This window comes from Crocodylus porosus, unplaced genomic scaffold (genome assembly GCF_001723895.1).
Source record: "Crocodylus porosus isolate Cpor-Errol unplaced genomic scaffold, CroPor_comp1, whole genome shotgun sequence".
Classification (NCBI taxonomy): Eukaryota; Metazoa; Chordata; order Crocodylia; family Crocodylidae; genus Crocodylus; species Crocodylus porosus.
Genome location: NW_017728886.1, coordinates 157,594,240 through 157,613,385, shown reverse-complemented (window position 1 = coordinate 157,613,385; position 19,146 = coordinate 157,594,240). Strand labels below are relative to the sequence as shown.

General features: G+C 41.3%; 1 protein-coding gene across 2 annotated transcripts in view; it reads right to left on the bottom strand.

Moving 5' to 3' along the window:
- The window catches only part of KDM1B (lysine demethylase 1B), a 33,530-nt gene that overhangs the window by 3,076 nt on the left and 11,308 nt on the right, over positions 1–19,146 (bottom strand). Inside the window, exons 9-20 of one of the 2 annotated variants that reach the window (XM_019543884.1) lie at positions 18,969–19,145; positions 18,262–18,336; positions 15,557–15,694; positions 9,957–10,128; positions 8,479–8,606; positions 6,530–6,661; positions 5,380–5,454; positions 4,118–4,234; positions 3,279–3,404; positions 1,511–1,633; positions 813–965; positions 88–111 (exon numbers count right to left, since the gene is read on the bottom strand). In XM_019543884.1, coding sequence (XP_019399429.1) covers positions 106–111; positions 813–965; positions 1,511–1,633; positions 3,279–3,404; positions 4,118–4,234; positions 5,380–5,454; positions 6,530–6,661; positions 8,479–8,606; positions 9,957–10,128; positions 15,557–15,694; positions 18,262–18,336; positions 18,969–19,145 — 1,422 coding nt within the window. In that variant the 3' untranslated portion in view covers positions 88–105. The remainder of the gene's footprint in view (positions 1–87; positions 112–812; positions 966–1,510; positions 1,634–3,278; positions 3,405–4,117; positions 4,235–5,379; positions 5,455–6,529; positions 6,662–8,478; positions 8,607–9,956; positions 10,129–15,556; positions 15,695–18,261; positions 18,337–18,968; position 19,146) is intronic. The other variant, XM_019543876.1, reaches the window with a different exon arrangement.

The following is a 19,146-nucleotide window of genomic DNA, read 5'->3' as shown; positions in this document are numbered from 1 at the left end:
GCACTCTTTCCTGCTTATGCAGGGGGTCGGACTCGATGATCCATTGAGGTCCCTTCCGACCCTAGCATCTATGAATCTATTACTCACCAGTGGAGAAGTGGTGAGTCAGTTCTGCAAGGAGATGGATATTTTATATGCATATGGACCTCTGTCCTGCTCTACAACATGTACATGCTTTATCTAGTTTATATAATCAGACCACATTGCTCAAATTGCAACTGGGCAAGACCAGTAAAGCATGCCCAAAATAAAATAGCAGGACTGAGAAGTTTCTTTTGAGAGAACTGCTATGCATCACTAATCTTTTATCACTGATAACCAATTATTTAATATGCGTCTATACAGACAGATTCAGGGCCTTGTCTTGCATAAAGCTCACTGTTCTTTATTTCTGTAGAGTGCAACAACATATACTGTGCATCCTTATTGGAAAAACATGCTGTGAAAGCATTAATCATTGATACAAGTTTTGCTTATTTTCTATCTTGCTGCAGGTATAATTTTAGTGCAGCCTCTCAGACTACAGGTTCTAATCACATAGCTAGACAGATTAAAATACTTCTGCAACTGACATTCATATCTTAATTTCATAAAAACTGTGGAGTGTGGTCTCGCTGCATTTACCCACTCGTCAGTTTGCCACAGTTGGCAGCACCTGCTGAAAACTAGCCCTATACTGAAATAGCCAGGACTATATAAACACCCTTTAAAGAGCATTTGGCCATCTTGTCTTGTTCTAACCAGCACTGTTAAGTTCTCTTTATGAGAAACTAATTGAACATTTTTTCAGTAACAGCAATAAAGATATTTACCTCACCAGCAAAGAAGATTTTTCCTTGTACATCTTCAGCTAGAATGTCATAAGCCTCCCCACTGCCACCTGTCTTTACAAAACTGTATGCCATCTGGGTCCAGGGGTCTTGGCTCCATCGTGTAACAAAGAATTTTACTGGATCAGGAACTTCCTGTATTATCAAGAAAATAAGTAATGCAGAAGAATCCATGTTCTCCAAGACCCTACCAGCCAGATTTATTAAAATTTCTGCCATCTAAGCTAAGGGGCTAGAAACCCTACCTACTACTTATTTCAGCCACTCTGAGGATGTTAACTAAAGCATTACCAAACATTTGCAGTAGTGTATGGATAATCTAGAACAGACAGGTTACATATAAACTTGTAGACAAGAAAAAATGACATAACGGGGAAATTATTTCCTCCATTTATTTCAGTTTAGTCTCCAGAACTGAGTTCAAATAGTGTGTTTGATGGCCACGTGTTTGTCCGAGAGTTGACAATTAATTTAGCAGTTATGAAGGTGACTTGCAAAGGGAAAAAGGAAAGATTTGTACCTGTATCTTTATGATATATAAAGAAGAGTTTGGGTTTTTTTGAGGTATTGGGGAGGTAAAAAGGATACTAACATATTTTTTCTTCTATGTAATTTTCTTTGCAGGTTACTTTTCAAGTCTCTCACAAGTCCATTCCTTTCAGAAAATAGGATTTTCTTACCTGCTCCTTAAACAGCTCTCGAAGTACAGTCATGCATTGCTGTAATACTTGTTTATCATCTAAATTCTTAATTGTCATCACAGCATCTCCAGTAACCACTGACATTAGAACACTGTATTTTCCCTAAAATAAAGGGATTATTACTTGAAATTAATTTCAAAATGATAAAGAGTATGAGAAAAAACAATTCCAACAGTTATTCGGGGAAAAAGACTTTTTTTTGGATGTAAGCAGTTATGGTCTCCAAGGAAATTTATTTTCTGTAATTTTTGCACTCCAGTATGAAAGAACTGAAAGCAAGTAATAAGACAATACTGAGCACATGTTAATTCTGAAGTTATAAAAGAGCTAAGTGACACCATATATTTGTCAGCTTACCCACACTCAGATGGTGGTAAGGTGCTTACATTCACATTCTCTGTCAGACACCAGTCTCCCAGTTCAGTGATAAAGCACCACCATTAAAGGGCAACAAAAAAGTCCTAATTAAGGACTCTAGTCATTCTAGACCTAGTCCAAAGTCTACTAAAAGTTTTGTATAGACGTTAGTGGACTTTGGACCAGACCACATGCTTTGCTCTACAGCAGTGGTCTCCAAGCTTTTTTGATCGCACACCCCTATCAGTAAAAAGTCTTTGACCACCCCCCCCAATATATGTATATTTATATTTGCGTGCCCCTATCAGTAAAAAAATGTTGAGCACGGACTCCCAATATATGTATATTTATATAAATACAAATAGAAGTTCTAATATTTTCTTCCCGCACCCCACTTTGGAGACCACTGCTCTACAGTGAGGCTTGCTTGCCTCTGCTACTTCAAAATTCAGCTACTATATTTACCTGAACTCCAGACAACTTCGAATATAAGACGATTCCCCAATAATTAGATTCTATTTGTGGAAAATTAAAAATGTATTAGAATTTTCCACATCTAGAATCTAATTATTGGATGACAGTCTTAAGTTTGTCCCCCCTGCCCAACACTGTGGTGGGGAAAGCAACCATGGGACAGCGTCCTCATCCCCTGCACTATGTGTCCCTCCTGTGGCAGGGGGGAAGGCTGCACCATTTCCCTGCACTGCCCCCAAGCTACATGCTGCAGGTCTCGACAATCCCCCTCCCCAACGATGTGACCTCTCCCATACACCTGCCACCCCAACTTGTGATCTCCCCTATAGTCCTCTTGCATTCTCCCCCACACTGCTGAGCTGCTGCCTGCACCAGGCTGGTACCTAAATCTAAGATGAGGCTCCCCGCTCTTCTCCCCCATGACTGACTGGGCAGAAAAACCTGGTCAACACCTTGTCTTGGATTCAAGTAAGTCTGGTAATACTCAGAAGTTCCAAAAAGAAAGGAGCAGTAGCAATAGAGACTACCATAGCTCCCTCATACTGCTCTCCTTCTCTTCTTTCTGAGGCATTTAATCTACGTCCACTCCTAAACCAGATAACAATCCCCAAACATCCGGTACTTCATTTATACTCGAAAGGCATAGCTAGCAGGTTAAATTTTGCTGCAGGAGAAACACAGGCTGGCTCCTCTCAGATCACCCAGAAAGAGGTAGATAAAATAAACAACTGGAAAAAGCAACACTGAAAAAAAGAATATCAATTTACAGTTGTATTTTTTTCCCTGCAGAAAATTTCTGGTCCTACTTTTTAAGAGCCAAGAAGCAGAAAGAAAACTTCCATTCTCCAGAATTGTAATTTTTGGACTTCGATTTCAAACTTTAAAAGGCTATATTGACATCTATAACACATAGTACCTGTGGATCCATGTCATAAAAGACACTAAATAGTCCACGTTGGCTGGAATTAGGTGGAACGTGTCCAAAAAAATCAGCTCCTTGAATTTTGCTGTCCCAAAATCTGTAAGGAAACTGTAAAGCAATCTAACAAGAGATAAAGAGAAACCAAGTCAGAGAAATTCATATTACAAAATCCATAGCTTGCCAACTTGTCTTTATTTTAAATAAACACACATTCTTTCAGTTCACTTTCCCTCATCTTCCATCAGTGTCAGGTATCCAAACTATAGTAGAAGGGTCTTAGGATAAAGTACTTGAATCTTTCTGTTCAAAAGAAAAAATGGAATAAAACTTATTTCCCAAACCACAAAAAAACAAACAGAGTAAAGGTAACAGTCAATTTTTATAACCACAGAAAAACTCAAATTTTGTTTTAAAACAAGCATAAATGCTTGAAAGCTGGAAGTGATTGTGTGTAAAAATAATTTATTTACAAGACCAGGTCCAAAAAGAAAGGACATGAAAATAAAAATAGGATTCAAAACACCATTTTGCTCTTCTGTTTAAAAGGCACAGTTGTGCAGGGTAAAAAAAGCTCATGAAAGCAAATTTTAAAACGTTCTTTCCTCTATTTTCATAATAGTAATAGGGTCTTGCCTCAGCATGATGCTTTCCCCATATTTCTAACTTCTTCGCAAGGCACAAAATCCAAAGCCCAAGCATACTACAGGTTTAAGCTACTGCATACAAATCAAACCCAGGAAAGTAACAGCAAACACAGGAAACATTATAACCGTAAAAGTCCCAAAGCTCAATGTTGATTTTCACACAACTCCAAAGTAATCTTAATTACGTACCTTCTCAATGACTCCTGCTCCTAAACCGTTAATGGCTTTAATTTTTTTCTCTGGCAGTGGAGGATTAAACTGAATAGTGTTTTTTTGAAGAAGCACTAGTGGTACAGTAACTAAAACCTGTGGGATAATAAAGAACCATGATCACAAAATAGTAAAAGCCAAACACAATAATTTAGACTAACAACATCTAGGTTAATACCTAGTATTATTGTTTCAGAGAGAATAGTACTGACAGGACAACTGAGGATGGGAACAGATGAACAGCTGCACTGCCGGTATTGTCCTGGTATGCAGCTGCTACCCAGAGCGCTTGGGGGTTGGGGAATGAAACTAGGCCTCCGGTCTTAGAGTTTCAGGGTCTCTTGGTTCCTGTAGAGGCAAAGAGCCTCCAGTCTCCTGTCCCAGTTCTGGCAGGAGTGTTTCAGGAGAGCAAAGCATACAGAACCTAGTGATCCACACCTTTACAGCTGCCACCTCAAAGCAAGCAGTTTGGTTTTCCCTTTGGTTTTCTAATATTGCTTTTATGAGTCCTTGGTTTGGCACCCTTAAAAATACTTTTCTAAAACTAAATAAACCTGCTATGCTTTTTGTATATTATAAAATACCATAATTAAAACAGGTATCAAAAGAAATGACAAAAGAAACACCATTCCTGGACCTCTTTTCTTCTCCTTTTTTCAAAAAAAAAAAAAAAGTCTCTGTTGGTTTCACTTACTTGAAAAATTCAGGTGATTAAAAAAAATCATGAATTCAAATTAACTGATTCTGATCGTGTACATCAGTAGTACCCAACTTTTCAGCCCTGTAGGCCGGACCACAGGCTGGATCCCTCAAAGGCTGGTGCATGGAATTGGGTCCTACCCTACCTGGATTTGGCTGGGTCTGATCTAGCAGACATGGCCATGCTATCCAGCTCACCAAATTCCCCATGGGTCCAGAAATTTGGCAGCAGGGGAGCAGCAATTTATGCTGCCACCATTCCCCTGCCACCAAATTTCAAACGTGTTAGGAAGTCCAGCAGGCCAGATGACACAGCTCCACAAGCCAAATCAGGTCTGTGGGCTGGGGGTTGAGCACCCATGGCATTAATCAATTAGCATTCAAAACTTAAACCTATTCAGTGAGAAACAAATCACAGTATCAACCAAATAAGGCTCAATGAATAATTAGGATTTCCAAATCTCCTTCAGTTTGTTTTGGTTAGATTCTTAAAAACACAAAACCAATGACCTAAGTCCATGCAAACTCCTGGCATTGGCTACCTTTTGCGCTGCCCACATAGTTCCATCTGTTGTTGTAACCTGGACTTCTTCTCCAGAATAGTCAATGTTGCATACCTGTTTAACAATAAAAGTGAAAAAACAATATATCAAACCTAATGGAACAATACAATATACATTCACATAAGTATATGGTGCACAGTCTACGAATTTGAAGTAGAAAGGCACCATTTACAAGAAACAATGAATAATGAAAGAGCATATTTTATGATGTAAAGACCAGTCACTATACAACCTGAAACAAAAGATCACAGTTCAAATAAACCAACTCCTCATAATCTAAACAGAATGGTATTGGTATAATAATTATTAAAAATTATCCCTGAACTCCCAGAAATGGTATACACATGGTGCATCTACACATGTAATTAATATGATTTGAGCTGGAGGAAACTGCTCCTGGGCACAGCACTTACACATGTGCCAAGGACAGCAGCAATTTGAAACAGGGTGGAGCAAGCCCCTACCCAGCTGGCCTGTCTGGGCACAATTTATACCCGCGGTCAGCATCCACATATGTGTTTCAGGGCAGTAAATTACTCTGCCATAAGATAGTACTGTCCCAGACAGTATATTTCTTATAGCAGAGTTAATTAATTTACTACCCACTAATAATGGCACATGTGTAGACAGTGACACTTTACTGCAGAGTTAGTCTACTCTGCAGTAAAGTGCATGTGTAGACCTACAGAGACTTCATGACTAAAGAGAAGAGCTTGCCCAATACAAATAAAAAAAAATCATTATTTTAGCTCCAAGCTAACTATAGGAACTGATTTTTTCATTATTATGCAGATCTGAATTCTGTATGTGCTAAGCAGTATGATTAGGTTGGTCATAAACTTTGGACTATACCCTTACAATACTGAGATACAGCCTCATTTTCAGAATCCTAGGTTTGTTGTGCAGATTCATTTGCTAACATCTGAGATGACAAGAATATTTATTAAATCTAAATAAGGCTGAAGCATTAAGAAACTATTTAAAAAGCCACAAAGCCTCCCCTTTCCTCTCTCACATTGTTAAACAAGTTAAATTAATTTCAAACTCAGATTTTTCCATTCAAAAGGAACACGGAGAGATGATTCAAAACAAGTCAGACCTGACACTGCATTGATGTTTTACAACTCACCGGAAAATTAAGCCGAATGTCCACACCTTCAGCCAGTTTATCTAACACAGTAGAGTATCCCACCGTTAAAAGAGTGTGATCTCCAGCAAACTGGGCAAAAAATTCATTGTGGTCCCATGAGCGTGCAGATACCTGTGGACAGAACATGCTCAGCTGTCTCTTCAAATACAAAGACACAGCACATTTACAAGTCTTGCAATTTAGAAGGAGCTACTTTGGTTCTCAGAGCAACTTAGTACATGATAACATGAACAAAAACAAACAAATTCTTTAATTTTACTGAGGCAAAAATATTGAAAAAGTTCTAATTAGAAAAAAATGGCAAATATGGGGTTAAAAGTTCCCAGGAGAGCCTACTCAGAACACTGTTTAGCACAAAGCAAGAAGAGAACTGAGAGAAATGTATGTAGTTACATGCAGGATACTTATTCATAGAATCATAGAAAATTAGGGTTGGAAGGGACATCAGGAGGTTCATCTGGTCCAACCCCCTGCTCAAAGCAGAACCATCCCAACTAGTCATCCCAACTAAGGCTTTATCTATCCAGGTCTTAAAATCTCCAAGGATGGAGAGTACACAACCTCCCTGAGTAACTTGTTCCTGTGTTTTACTACCCCCCTAAGCCAGGGACAGACATTTAAAAAGCATGAGCCTGAATCGATTCAATCTTCGCAGGTTAGTCTAATCTGGCTAAGTTAAACCAGTCTGTAACCAGGCAGACATCCCAGAAATGCGGACACATGCCTGCAGTGACTCAGACTAGAAGCCGGGGGGTGCTACAGCAGACCTCCCTTCCCTTCCACAGAGCTAAACTGAGGGGGGCATGGCCAGGCCCTACTCAGTGTTTATCACCCCATTAAGAAAACAGCAGAGGGACATTACCAGCTACCTGCTGGTTCTGCCTTTGTCCTGTGTGCCACAGCTCAATGCTGAGAGGTGTCTGTGAGAGATGGGGAAATGCCTGCTTAGCAGAGAGTGTGGGAGGGGGAGAGCAGAAGCCAGGCAGACACCTGCAGAGACTGCCAGAGCTCCAGCCAGGGAGCAGAGAGGCGGAGCCAGCCCTGCAGTGGAGCAGAAAGCCCTGCCCAGCCTAGAGAACATGCTGGGGGTGTCTGATTTAATTTAAACCAGCAAGGGGTCTGGGACAGACATTGCATAAACTCAGTTTGAGTCAAATCAGTTAAGTCTAATATTGCATTCAACCAGGTTTATCTCAAACCAGTTTCAGCCATTTTCAAACTGGTTTATGTGCACTGAACATCTGTTCTGTTACAGGTTTAAACCAGTTTCTGATCACTTAAACCAGTTTGTGTGTAATGTCTGTCACTAGCTCCAGTAAGAAAGTTTTTCCTAATATCTTATCTAAACTTCCCTTGCTGCAACTTCAGACCATTGATCCTTGTTCTGTTACCTGCCACCATATATTCTATTACTTCTTTTGTCAAAACTGAAAATAAGACTATATTCATATCTAACAAAGATATTTGATGTTAGTTACACTGTTAGACAGCCAAATGGAAATAAGGGTGTTTAAGCATTACCACCCAGCTAAAAGACTACAGAGACATTCATTCCCCAACTTACTGAGGAATGTTCTGGTGTTCATACATGCTAAAGGTGTTTAAAATGTAGCCCTTCCACTGGTTTAGCATACAGCAAGAAAAAAAACCTGGCTAGGGTAGGTAAAATGGTGCATGTAAATATATACGCAACACTGCCAGCACAACAGAATCAAAACTGGTATGCAGAGCTCAAGCATGCAGTAAATATCTGGGTATACAGAGCACAAATGTCTTGAGTCAAATCTTGTTAGGAACAGAGGAGTTTGCAATAAAAACGCCTAGCAAAACTTATTTAAGGAATCAATTTCATGAATTTGATTGTAGCAACCATTGATTTCAAAAGGCTCAAAATGAAAATACTCCAGTGGCACATTCACAAAGCTTACCAGAGAGAGGTTGCTGCCACAGGCATATTCCAGGTTACTGAGATGGAACTGTAGTACCTTTTCCTCCAGCTCACTGAACTGGATACCAGACTCCTGAATAAAGGCTTTGTAGATCTCCTGTATCTTCTCTGTATAGAAAAACATTGAAAATAAAATAGTAAAACTAAACTATTAGAGATCGGTACTCTCACAATCTCAGAATTTCTACATTTGTTATTAATACTCATCCATATGTATTTCCTCTGTAATGGAAAATCTAAACATCTTTCATATGTAATTAGATGAAACCCTAACTTTGGTTGGGATTAATTTTTCCCCTCACTGCAGATAAGGCTTTGAATATTTCCCATTGAAACATCTTCCTCAAAAAGACATCAGATAGCAGTGTCTAGGCTCAGGCAAAACATTCATGAAAATGGAAGCCAAAAAAACCCCAACACTTCAAATAGACGGAAGAAAAATTTACTGTTTAGCTGCTATGTGTAGTGAATACTGTCATGGTGGAATTTTCAGGCATGTTCAATTCATCCAAAAGTTGGGGGGTTTTTTAACCCAAAACTCATGAATAATACTCTGAATGTCACCTTGTATAGAATCCTGCCTAATTTTAACAGAAAAGATCTGAAAGAATTTGGATTTGACCCAAGCTCACTGAAGCCAGAAGGTTTCTCTCCAGTGATTTCAGAGGGCTTTGGATCAAACTCTTTCAATGTATACTCATTAAAAAAAATGGAAAGTTACAGCTGACCCAATATCCTCTCTCAAGTCATGCCTGTTTTGGCAATTTAAGAGACAAAATAGTGGTGATTACTGTATATTTTGTTCAGTGAACTGATAAAAATGAAATCATGAAAACCAAGATCCTACACAGGAAAAAAGATGCACTTCAAATGAGATGTGACATAACTGCCAACTCCCAATATTGGAGGTATGGGGGGGAAGTATATTATACTGCCTTCTGTAAATTCAAAGGCAAATCACTCATCAGCTTCACTGGAGCCAAGATTTCACCTTAAACATTTAAAATTTACCATATATGTAAACACTAGCAGATCCAGAAGGGGCAGGAGGGTATGGCCACACACCCTTTTGTCTGTGTGGCACATATGCAGTGAGCTTTCTGTGCTCACCAGCTTGTTGGCATGGCTCCAGAACCCAGACCATGAACACTGCTGGAACTTGCTCTTCCATCCATCCCCTTTCCCACCACTGAATTCAGTGACCAGGAAAAAATGGGGAAAGGGGGAACAAGCAGCAGTGGCTACCACCCCCTAGGTTCTGGAGACACACTGACAACCTGGTAAGCTAAGAGCCACACAGCTTAAAGTGGGGTGCAACCACCCCCAGCCCAATCTGCCCCTGCATGCAAACATTTAAGAATGCTCAGAATACATATAAAGTAAAAACCAACCTCCACCTTCTGATGGATATAAATATATGTCTCAAATCTCTGGTGCAAAACTACAACTCCTACTTACCACCAAGAGGGACATCTTGATGCTGGCTCTTATCTTTTCTCCACTCAGAGACAACATCCAAAATGGCATTGAAATGGAAGTCCATGCGCTTATCTATAGTGGGATCAGTTATTCGTCCACCTTCCTGGATCAAATCACATCTCTCCCCAAGTCTGTGCATTTTAATGCCAAGCTTCAAAAGAAGTTTAAAAATAATAATAAAACATCTATGGGAACAACCTCATTGTCTAACTTGGTAAAAAACATTTAAAAATAAGGGGAATTTTTTTAAAGTAAGATTATGTTACTAAAATTTTTTTCACATTTTAAGTAACTGGTCAGATTAATCCTGATTCTCATGCTCTTAAAATGATATTAATTTGATTTTCAAAGAGTTAGAACATAGTAAAGCTTAGAATGGGACAAATTTGTTTTTCTAGTTGACCAGACTCAAGGCATATACCAGGGATTCCTCATATCCCTGTCTCCTCTCCCAGTATGCTATCCACCTATCCTTGTGCATTTCAGGGACTTGCTGCAATCTCACCCTCAATCCTTCCTCTAAGGACTGTGTCCTCCTCTGCTCACTCTATACTTCTAGATCTGCTAACTAGTCTAAATGAGTAGTCCATTTCTCCCTTCTGGTTTTCCAGGTTTTGCAAAAATTAATACAATACTGGCCACTGATGGCTTAGAACAGTCCTTGAAATTCTGGAACAGATATCTGAAGAAACAGAACAAATGCTATCTAATCCACAGTTGCCTACTTGGGAACATACCCCAGAATTTCCCCTTTCTCTCCATATATCTTAGACTCGTGGAGAACAGAGCTGGAAGGAACCCTGAGGTCATCAGTCCATCCCCTGCCCAAAGGCAGGTTCAATTCTACAAAACCACTTCTGACAGATCTATTTTTAACCTGCTCTAAAAATACGCAACAATGGAGATTCCAGTTTCCCTAGTTAATTTAAACTACTGCTTAAACATCCTTACACTTAAAAAGTTTTACCCCATGTCTAACCTGTATTTCCCTTGTTGCAACTTAAACCCATTACTTTGTGTGAGTCTCATGAAACTTGTGAGACTCTGAGATACATGTCACTTCAGAATATAGTAGGCAACCATCGATCCTCTGGATCATGGTGTACGCACAAGAGATCTAGTTAGGTACCTGATGAATCTGCTTATACAGAGTCCTAAACCATCATACCAAGACCTTCAACATGTCTTGGCCTAGGCAAAAGTATGGAGAAGTGGTGGCTGCCCAAGACCTACCACCCCTGCTTTAGACAATTGAGAGGGAATCCAAAGGCCAGACCGAGTCCAGACATTCAGTGCCTCAATGCCTGTAGCTGCCAGAGAGCAACAGATAAGAACTGCTAATGACCAATACCTCAGTGAAGGCATGTTTCTGTCAGGGTGATGTCCCTTAGCCTTTCTCCAACCAAGGAGTCTGATTCTGAAGCTATGTGCATGACCTAAGCTAGCAGGGAAGGGGCCAGACTGCTTAAACACTCTGAGGTGCAACATATGAAAGCAGGGAGCTACGTTTACATGTAGAACCTGTAAAGGGTAAGAGACTAGAATACCCGAAAAGAGGCACCAATGCTGAATGCATGAGACTCATGAGGGACATGGGATACATGAGGGACCCAAGTGGGAGATCCCTATAAAAGCGCAAGCAAAGATGAGGCCTGTGGAACTGCCCTCACCAGCTAAGACCTGACCTGTAGCTCACCAGAGAAACTTCTGAATGCCTAGCTGCAGATTCTGTCTTCTGGACTACATAAAACTTATGGAAAGTTTCTGTTGTGTCTAAATTGTATGCTGTTGCTGTGTCTTATTTTGTGGTGTGTTAGCTTAGGCAAAGCTTTTTTGTTATCCTTTGTGGCATACTTGAAATTGCAAATTGCTGTGGTCAACTTTCTTCAGTTTCTTCAGACTATCCTTGTTCAAGCATTCATGAATCAGCACCACTACCTAAAATCTAATAAAGTCTGGTAACAGATTTTGATGTCCCTGGACAAGCCTACTGAATTCATTTGGATTGAGATATTTTACTGTGTATAGCACTTACAAAATTTGTTGAACACCGAACTTAAAAATTGGAAGCTGCTTGAAGTGACAGCTGTTCAGGATTGCAAAATCTGTTTTGGGGGCTAGGATGTTTATTCACTTAAACTTTTGCAGGGAGGGAGCTCAGATTAAAGTTGGAATTCAGGAGCTCCCCCCTTTTTAGATTAGCTTGATGCAGCAGCTTTAGGAGCTGTCAGAGCAAATGAAAGGGTCAGAAACCTGCCAATGCCAGAGAAGTAAGTGGTAGGCAAAAATCACTCCAGGTTTTTGAAATAAGGATGCATTCTGTAAACTCAACGCATCTGTGCATGTGTGTGACTAGTCCTCTTGGGTGGCTTCAAAAAGGAATTTATGTTCAAATAAAAAAGCTAAAAAGTGGGTAGCCATTCAAGGTTTATTGTCTACAGTAGCCTGAGGATTAATTCAGGAGAAAGAAAAGAATCAGCCTTTGGAGAATTAAAATTGTAGACCAGCTTGAGAGAAAGAATTAAAAAACCCAGATAGAGGTGTTGCAGGGAATGTTGTCAAAGGATACATGTTATCAAGGATGCACAGCCGAACAAGCCTGCAGATCACAGTGCTTGTAAGTGGAAGATCAAAGCGTTAGGACAAAAAGCTGAGCATTTCACAAGGAAGTGTAGCCACCATGAAGGTGGAAATAGAAGGGGCACTGTTGGTAGCTGAGGGGCTAAGAGGGCCAAAGCAGGAGCCCAGAGATGACAGTAATTGTGAAATAGGGCAGCATGTAAATGTGAATGATGATAATGATGGCTCTGATTTGTATCATTCTGATTATAATCATGAGGATGATAGCTGGGGTTCAATATTTAAAAGACCTCCTCCACACACCCTATTAAGGGAAGAGATGAAAGGAAGGGTTAATTCAAATCCCTGCTTCAGCTTATCCACAGTCAGATAAGCCTTTTGTATTAGAGTTGTTCATTCCAGGGGATGGGAATGGTGTCAAGTCAAGATTGGTGTCAGGAACGTATAAAACCAAAGGCTTTCACAGTCCTTCCCCCAGATGTAAAGAGTAAGCCTGTGACATTAGTTAAAAAATGGGCAGACAGCAGTGCTGGAGTTTCATCAGTGCAGTTTCTTGGCGGCATGCGCATGTGCTTAGAAGGCACAGCACCGGAACTCCCGCTCCGGGATGTTATGGAGAGCGCTAAAGATGGAGCAGCAGATTCTAAAGGGTAACCAGGAGGGGGAGAAAAGGCAAAGCTGGTTGATTCCCTCAGGGTGTAAGTGTAGTGTAGAATCCTGCAGTATAAAAGTAAAAAGACATAACTGCTGAGTTGCTGAGAAAGGCTGGAAAAACATGAAGAAAAAAAAGGACTGGGGAATCACACAATGTTAATTGATGGGAGTAGCTCATTTTCAATTGTGAGCAACCCTTCTGCTGGAAACAAGCAAGGAGAAAAATATGAAGGGGTTTAATAAAAAATGAATCAGTAGTACCCTTCTCACAAATGAAGCGATATGAGAAGGAAAAGCTAGAAACTGAAAGACCACAGGCTTTTTTGCTGCAGAAGGATTTAACGGTAAACTATCCCAAGTTCCCATTACAGAGGTATTAAACATTTTACTAGGTTCTACTCATTGTTCAGGCAAGTTTGTAAGTGTTAAATGACCCCTGTGGAATGTTTAGGGTCACAGGCCCTAACAACATTGGGAGCTTTGATTGATTATACTAACACGTGTTTGTAAACTGAAATGTGCTGTTATTAACAAAGGTGAAGCAGCTATAGTAATTGGAGCTAAAAAGTCTTCTCTGTAAACCCCCTCTAACAGCCAAAAACTGTTGCTAAAAGAGGATGAGTATCAATAGAAAAGGTGAGAAATGTCTTTAGGGAGCAAATAAGACTATAGTTTGTTTCTTAGAAACTATCTTAACAAAAAGGAAGATTTCATCAGCAAATTGCTCCCACAGACAGTACCTCTTTAAAATTCTTTGACTTTAAAGTTCTTTGTACAACTGACAGGGTTCGCAAGAGATTTCTTATCAAGGAATACCCAAAGGAAGCTGTCCCATTGTGTATGTTGTTAAAAAGGGAATGCCCTCAAAATGGGCCCCTAACATGCGAAGTAGGTAAATGAGTGTCCACTCCTTGCAACTAAGGGCAGCTATACACGGGACAGACCTCTGCTCTGACATGTTTTAATTAGCAACAGAGTAGACTCAATTAATTGAGTCTGCTGGAGTGTGCTAATTAGCATGCTCCAGCAGCTTCCGCATCACATGTATTCAGTGTCCCCACATTTCAAAATGGCAGCAGGAGCATTTTAACTAAAGCTCATCAAACAAGCTTTAGTTAAAGCACCCCTGCCACCATTCTGAAGCATGGGATGCCTGAATACATGTGATGCTGCGGGTGCTTTAATTAAAGCGGTTCTCAGAGCCCCCCCAACCGCTCTGTAGCTTCAGTGGAGGATCGTATGTGGCTCCCAGAGCGAGTAACTCTGACCACTCCTGCACTATGCAATGAGCTGGCTAGGCCTCAACCCTCTACCACACCCAAACCTAAAAATGATAGTGATAGCTCCTCTTAGAGGGCCAACAAGGAGAGGAGTATTGGCAAAGACCTGGCAAAGTCATAACATTCTCTGGCCCTTTAACTGATTCTAAAGCTACATGCATAACCTGAGGTAGCAGGGAAGGGGCCAGACTCCTTAAACATGCTGATGTGACATAGAAAAGCAGGGACCTACATTTACATGTAGAACCTGTAAGGGGTGAGAGACTGGAATACCCGAGAAGAGGCAAGAGAGAGTGATGCTGTATGCATGAGTTTTGAGACATGGGATATGTGAGGGATCCAAACAGGAGAAGGTGGTGCAGATCCCAATAAAAACACAGCAAAGATGAGGCCTGTAGGACTGCCATCACCAGCTAAGAAGACCCTGACCTATGGTCCCCCAGAGAAACTTCTAAATGCCTAGCTACATGCTCTGTCATCAGGACTATGTAAGACTTATGCAAAGTTTCGGTTGTGTCTAAGTTGTGTGCTGTTGCTGTGTGTTAGCTTAAGCAAAGTTTTTCTGTTCTTTGTTACATACTTGAAATTGCAAATCACTGTGCTCAATAACGTTCTCTTCAGAGAACAGACTATTCTTGTTCAAACATTCATGAATTCAGTGCCACTACCTAAACTCTAATATTAAAGTCTGATAACACCATGAATGTCTGTTCTATTACAGCTGCAAAACACTTTATGCAGGCTTAACATGCAAGAAGTATAACTTTTGTACAGGGCCTTGGTTTATCTATGAGACAAACTAAAGATACTGTGAATGTAACTTCTGTAAGCTAATTATATCTTCATCTTCTCTCTTGAATCAAGCTGGACAGTAATTGACTGCTCTCGTCATAAAAGCATATAAACCTACCAACTCAGATGTTGGAAAGAAACTCCTTGACATCCAGAAAACATTAACTCATGCAGAGCATGAGCAATGGTGCTTATGTATCTGCATGCTAACAGGCCTTTTTATTGGTAACATTTTTCATTAACAGTAATGCATAAGCACTGCAGGGAACTCACTTGCTCACACATTAGTGCTACTGGGTTGTTGACACATCCATTGACAATCTGTGCTCCCCTTCCAACAGTGATTCCTTTGAAAGTTTTATCATCCCACACTCGCCCACCGATTCTCTCTTTAGCTTCTAGTATGATGACCTGTAACACAAATGTAATGCAAGAAGTTGCTGAAGAAAGAACACAGATGAGGTTCTTTGGGTGAGTCTAATATCTTTTCTTAGACCAATTCAAATACTTGGAAAAAATTCTTCGTTGCAAGCTTTTGGGCACAAACACCCTTTGTCAGGCTGAGGAAGCACCTGTGGTTGCTGTGTGTTCTTCCTAGATGGAATGAATAGTAAAGGAGCCAGGGCTCATATGCATGCAAGAAAGCCAGTCAGTGACAATGTAAATAAGAGTCAATGGGTGAGAGACAGGTGGTGGGCAGAAGGGATGGGAGGGGAATGGATGTAGCTGGTAAATAGTGGAAAGATACTTGGGGAGTCAGATGTTAGGCAGGTTATCATAAATACAATGCCTATATATTTGGTCCATGATTTTTTGTATCCAGTAGGTTGATGAAGTGAAATTCATAGGGTCATCTATGAAAGGTGTTTTATAAATTCCCTTTGAGGGTCAAAACTGAGAGACTAGAAAGAGAGTGGTTTTCTTGTGAGGAACTGGCTGCAGGATAGAACCCAGAGAGTCGTAGTGAACAGTAGGGCTATGCAAAGCTGATTCGATTTGGAGGAGATTCGGCCCAATTCAGGAACTGAATCTCTGAATCTGAATCAAATTGAATTGGGAGACCAAGTAAAAGCTCCAAATTGATTCAAAGCATCCAAATTGATTCGAAGCGGTCAAGCCAGGGCTGGGGAGGGGGCATGTTACTTGAGAAGAGGGGCAGGGGGATGCAGGATATAGGCATGGCAGTGCTGGGAGTGGGGGCTCTGCCCTGCTGCCGCTTGCCCAGCTGGGGCAGGGAGGGTGGGATGCAGGTGCAGCTTCCTCCGGGCATAATGGGACAAGTGGTAGCAGGGCACAGCGCCCACTCCCAGTGCCATTGTGTGCTCCGCACCAGCTGGCAAGCAGTGACAGGAAAGAGCCCCTGCTGACATAGGTGCAGCAGTGCTGGGAGCGGAGGCTATTCCCTGCTGCTGCTTACCCCCTTCCTCTCAGAGCGAGCCGTGCCTACATCACCCCCTACTCCCAGCACTGGTTGGGCAAGCAGCAGTAGGGCATAGCCTCCCCTGCTCCCCTCATTGGGGCAGGCACAGCCAGAGAAGCCACGGGAGAAGCCCTATGGCTGCCCTGCCTGGCCCCAGCCTAATTCCAGCACTTAAATAAAAAAAAAAAAAAAGCCCCGCACTCACTGACTGCAGAAGCAGCAACTGGGGAACTCTGGGTGCTTGCACAGCACGGGGCAGCAGGGATTTTGCCCCCCCCCAGCACCTGAATGAAAGGGATCTGGGGGTAATAACAGACCACAGTATGAACATAAGCCAGCAGTGCAATGCTGTAGCCAGTAGGGCAAATAATACTCTGGCGTGCATCAATCGATGCATCTCCAGCCAAACCAATAAGGTGATTCTTTTGCTCTACTCAGCACTGGTGAGACCACAGCTGGAGTACCATGTCCAGTTCTGGGCACCACAATTTAACAAGGACATGGACAAGCTTGAGAGAGTCCAGAGAAGAGCCACCCATATAAGTAGAGTCTTAAAAGGCAAGCTATATGAGGAAAGGCTGAGAGATCTGGGGAAAAGAAGGAGAAAGGGTACCTGGTAACAGCTTACTGCTACACTAGGGGAGTACATCAAGGGCTCAGGCAACTGTTCACAAGGGCACCCTTGGGGAAAACCAGGAGTAATGGCCACAAAATCCTGGAAGACTGATTCAGGCTCAACATTAGGAAAAACTTCTTCAGTCAGGGTGTCCAGACTGTGGAATTAGCTCCCTCCAAAAGTGGTACAACCACCTACCCTGGAAATCTTCAAGAGGAGACTAGACAGTCACCTTGCTGGGGGTCACCTGACCCCCAGTTATCTTTCCTGGTTGGTGCAGGGGGCTGGACCCAATGATCTTCCGAGGTCTCTTCCAGCCTTACAATCTATGAATCTGCAAATCTGTTAAATGTGCACCCTATCCCATCATCCAAATCATTAAGATGTTAAAAAATACTGGATGTAGGACAGACTCCTAGGAAACCCCACTTAACACCTCCTCTCAAGTAGACGTTGAGCCATACTCGTTAAGCATGATGATCCAACCACTTCTGTATCTGTATCCCTACAGTGTCTTTGTCTAGACTATATTAGTTGGTTAATGTCATAGGAGACTAGGCCAAAACCTTGCTAAAGTCAAAGTATGTCATATCCACTGCTCCCCACCTATTCTAGGTGGATGGGACCATCTCCTTATTACAGAAGGCAATCAGATTAGTCAGGTATGATTTGATCTTGGTGAATAACAAAGAGTAAAATATTTTATTTACATACTACTGTTTTCCTTTTGGGTTCTTTTGTTTGTTTTGTTTTTCCCTTCTTTTTAGGGTAAAACAGACAACCTGTTGCCTAGACATTCCCTAGAAACAACACTCCCTAATTGAACTGTGGGTTCTGTAAATTTGTTTGCCTCAAGTATCCATCTGCAATTTTCCCCATTGAACAAAGGATTTCTAAATTCTGTGAGGTGCGAAATCTGATTTAAGTTCTAAAGCTTCTTACCTTAATTCCAAAATTGTGAAGCTGTTTTGCAGCTGCTAACCCTGCTGCACCAGATCCAACAATAATGACAGATTTCTTTAAAAAGAAAAGAGAAGGAAAAATTGAAAACAAACCATGAGGGGGAAAAATAAAGGTGATCATTATACATGGTCAATGTTTCTCCCATTGATTTCTGCCAAACCCACTAATTTCATATGCTGTATGATCAGGCCTCTAATACTTTGATACTAGGCTGGTTGGTGGCCCAATTGTGGCCCACAGGGTTTGTTGGTACAGCTACTGCTAGCTCGAGAACCGAGTCGCTTGCACACAGTCACTTGCCCCACACTTCCTTGCCTGCTGCTGGTACAGCGGGAGCAATGGGGGAAACAGCAGCCAGACAGGAGGCTGTGGGCCCCGTGTTAAACTGTTACAGAAAGTTAGACAACACAGTGCTAGAGTATGGAAAAGTAGCACAGTTTACTTCAGGGTTTTTATAAAGCAGGTATTAATACAGCTTGATCTTGGCTACCATGGCCACAGAAACTGTGCATCTGATATGTCCATTTACTTCAGTGGAAGCAAATGCCTTACCATGTTGAAAGCCAATCTTGACAGACATGGCTTGAACTGCTGTTTGCAAAAAAATCCCCAAATATGAATGGACAGAACATGCTGCTACTTAATTTCTACTGCATTAAAAAGTACAAAAAATTATGGTGCCCTACATTGTGGTATTCTTTGGGAAGAAGATACTGGTCAGGACTGACTGACAAAATCCCTGTATTAATCAGCCCTTTTCTTGTCATAAAGTACAGAATCCTTTCCATCTCTTGTACACAGCGAATACGCACAAGCCCCCGAACAATGATGTGATGCGTACATTTCTGAGGAGTGAGAGCTTCC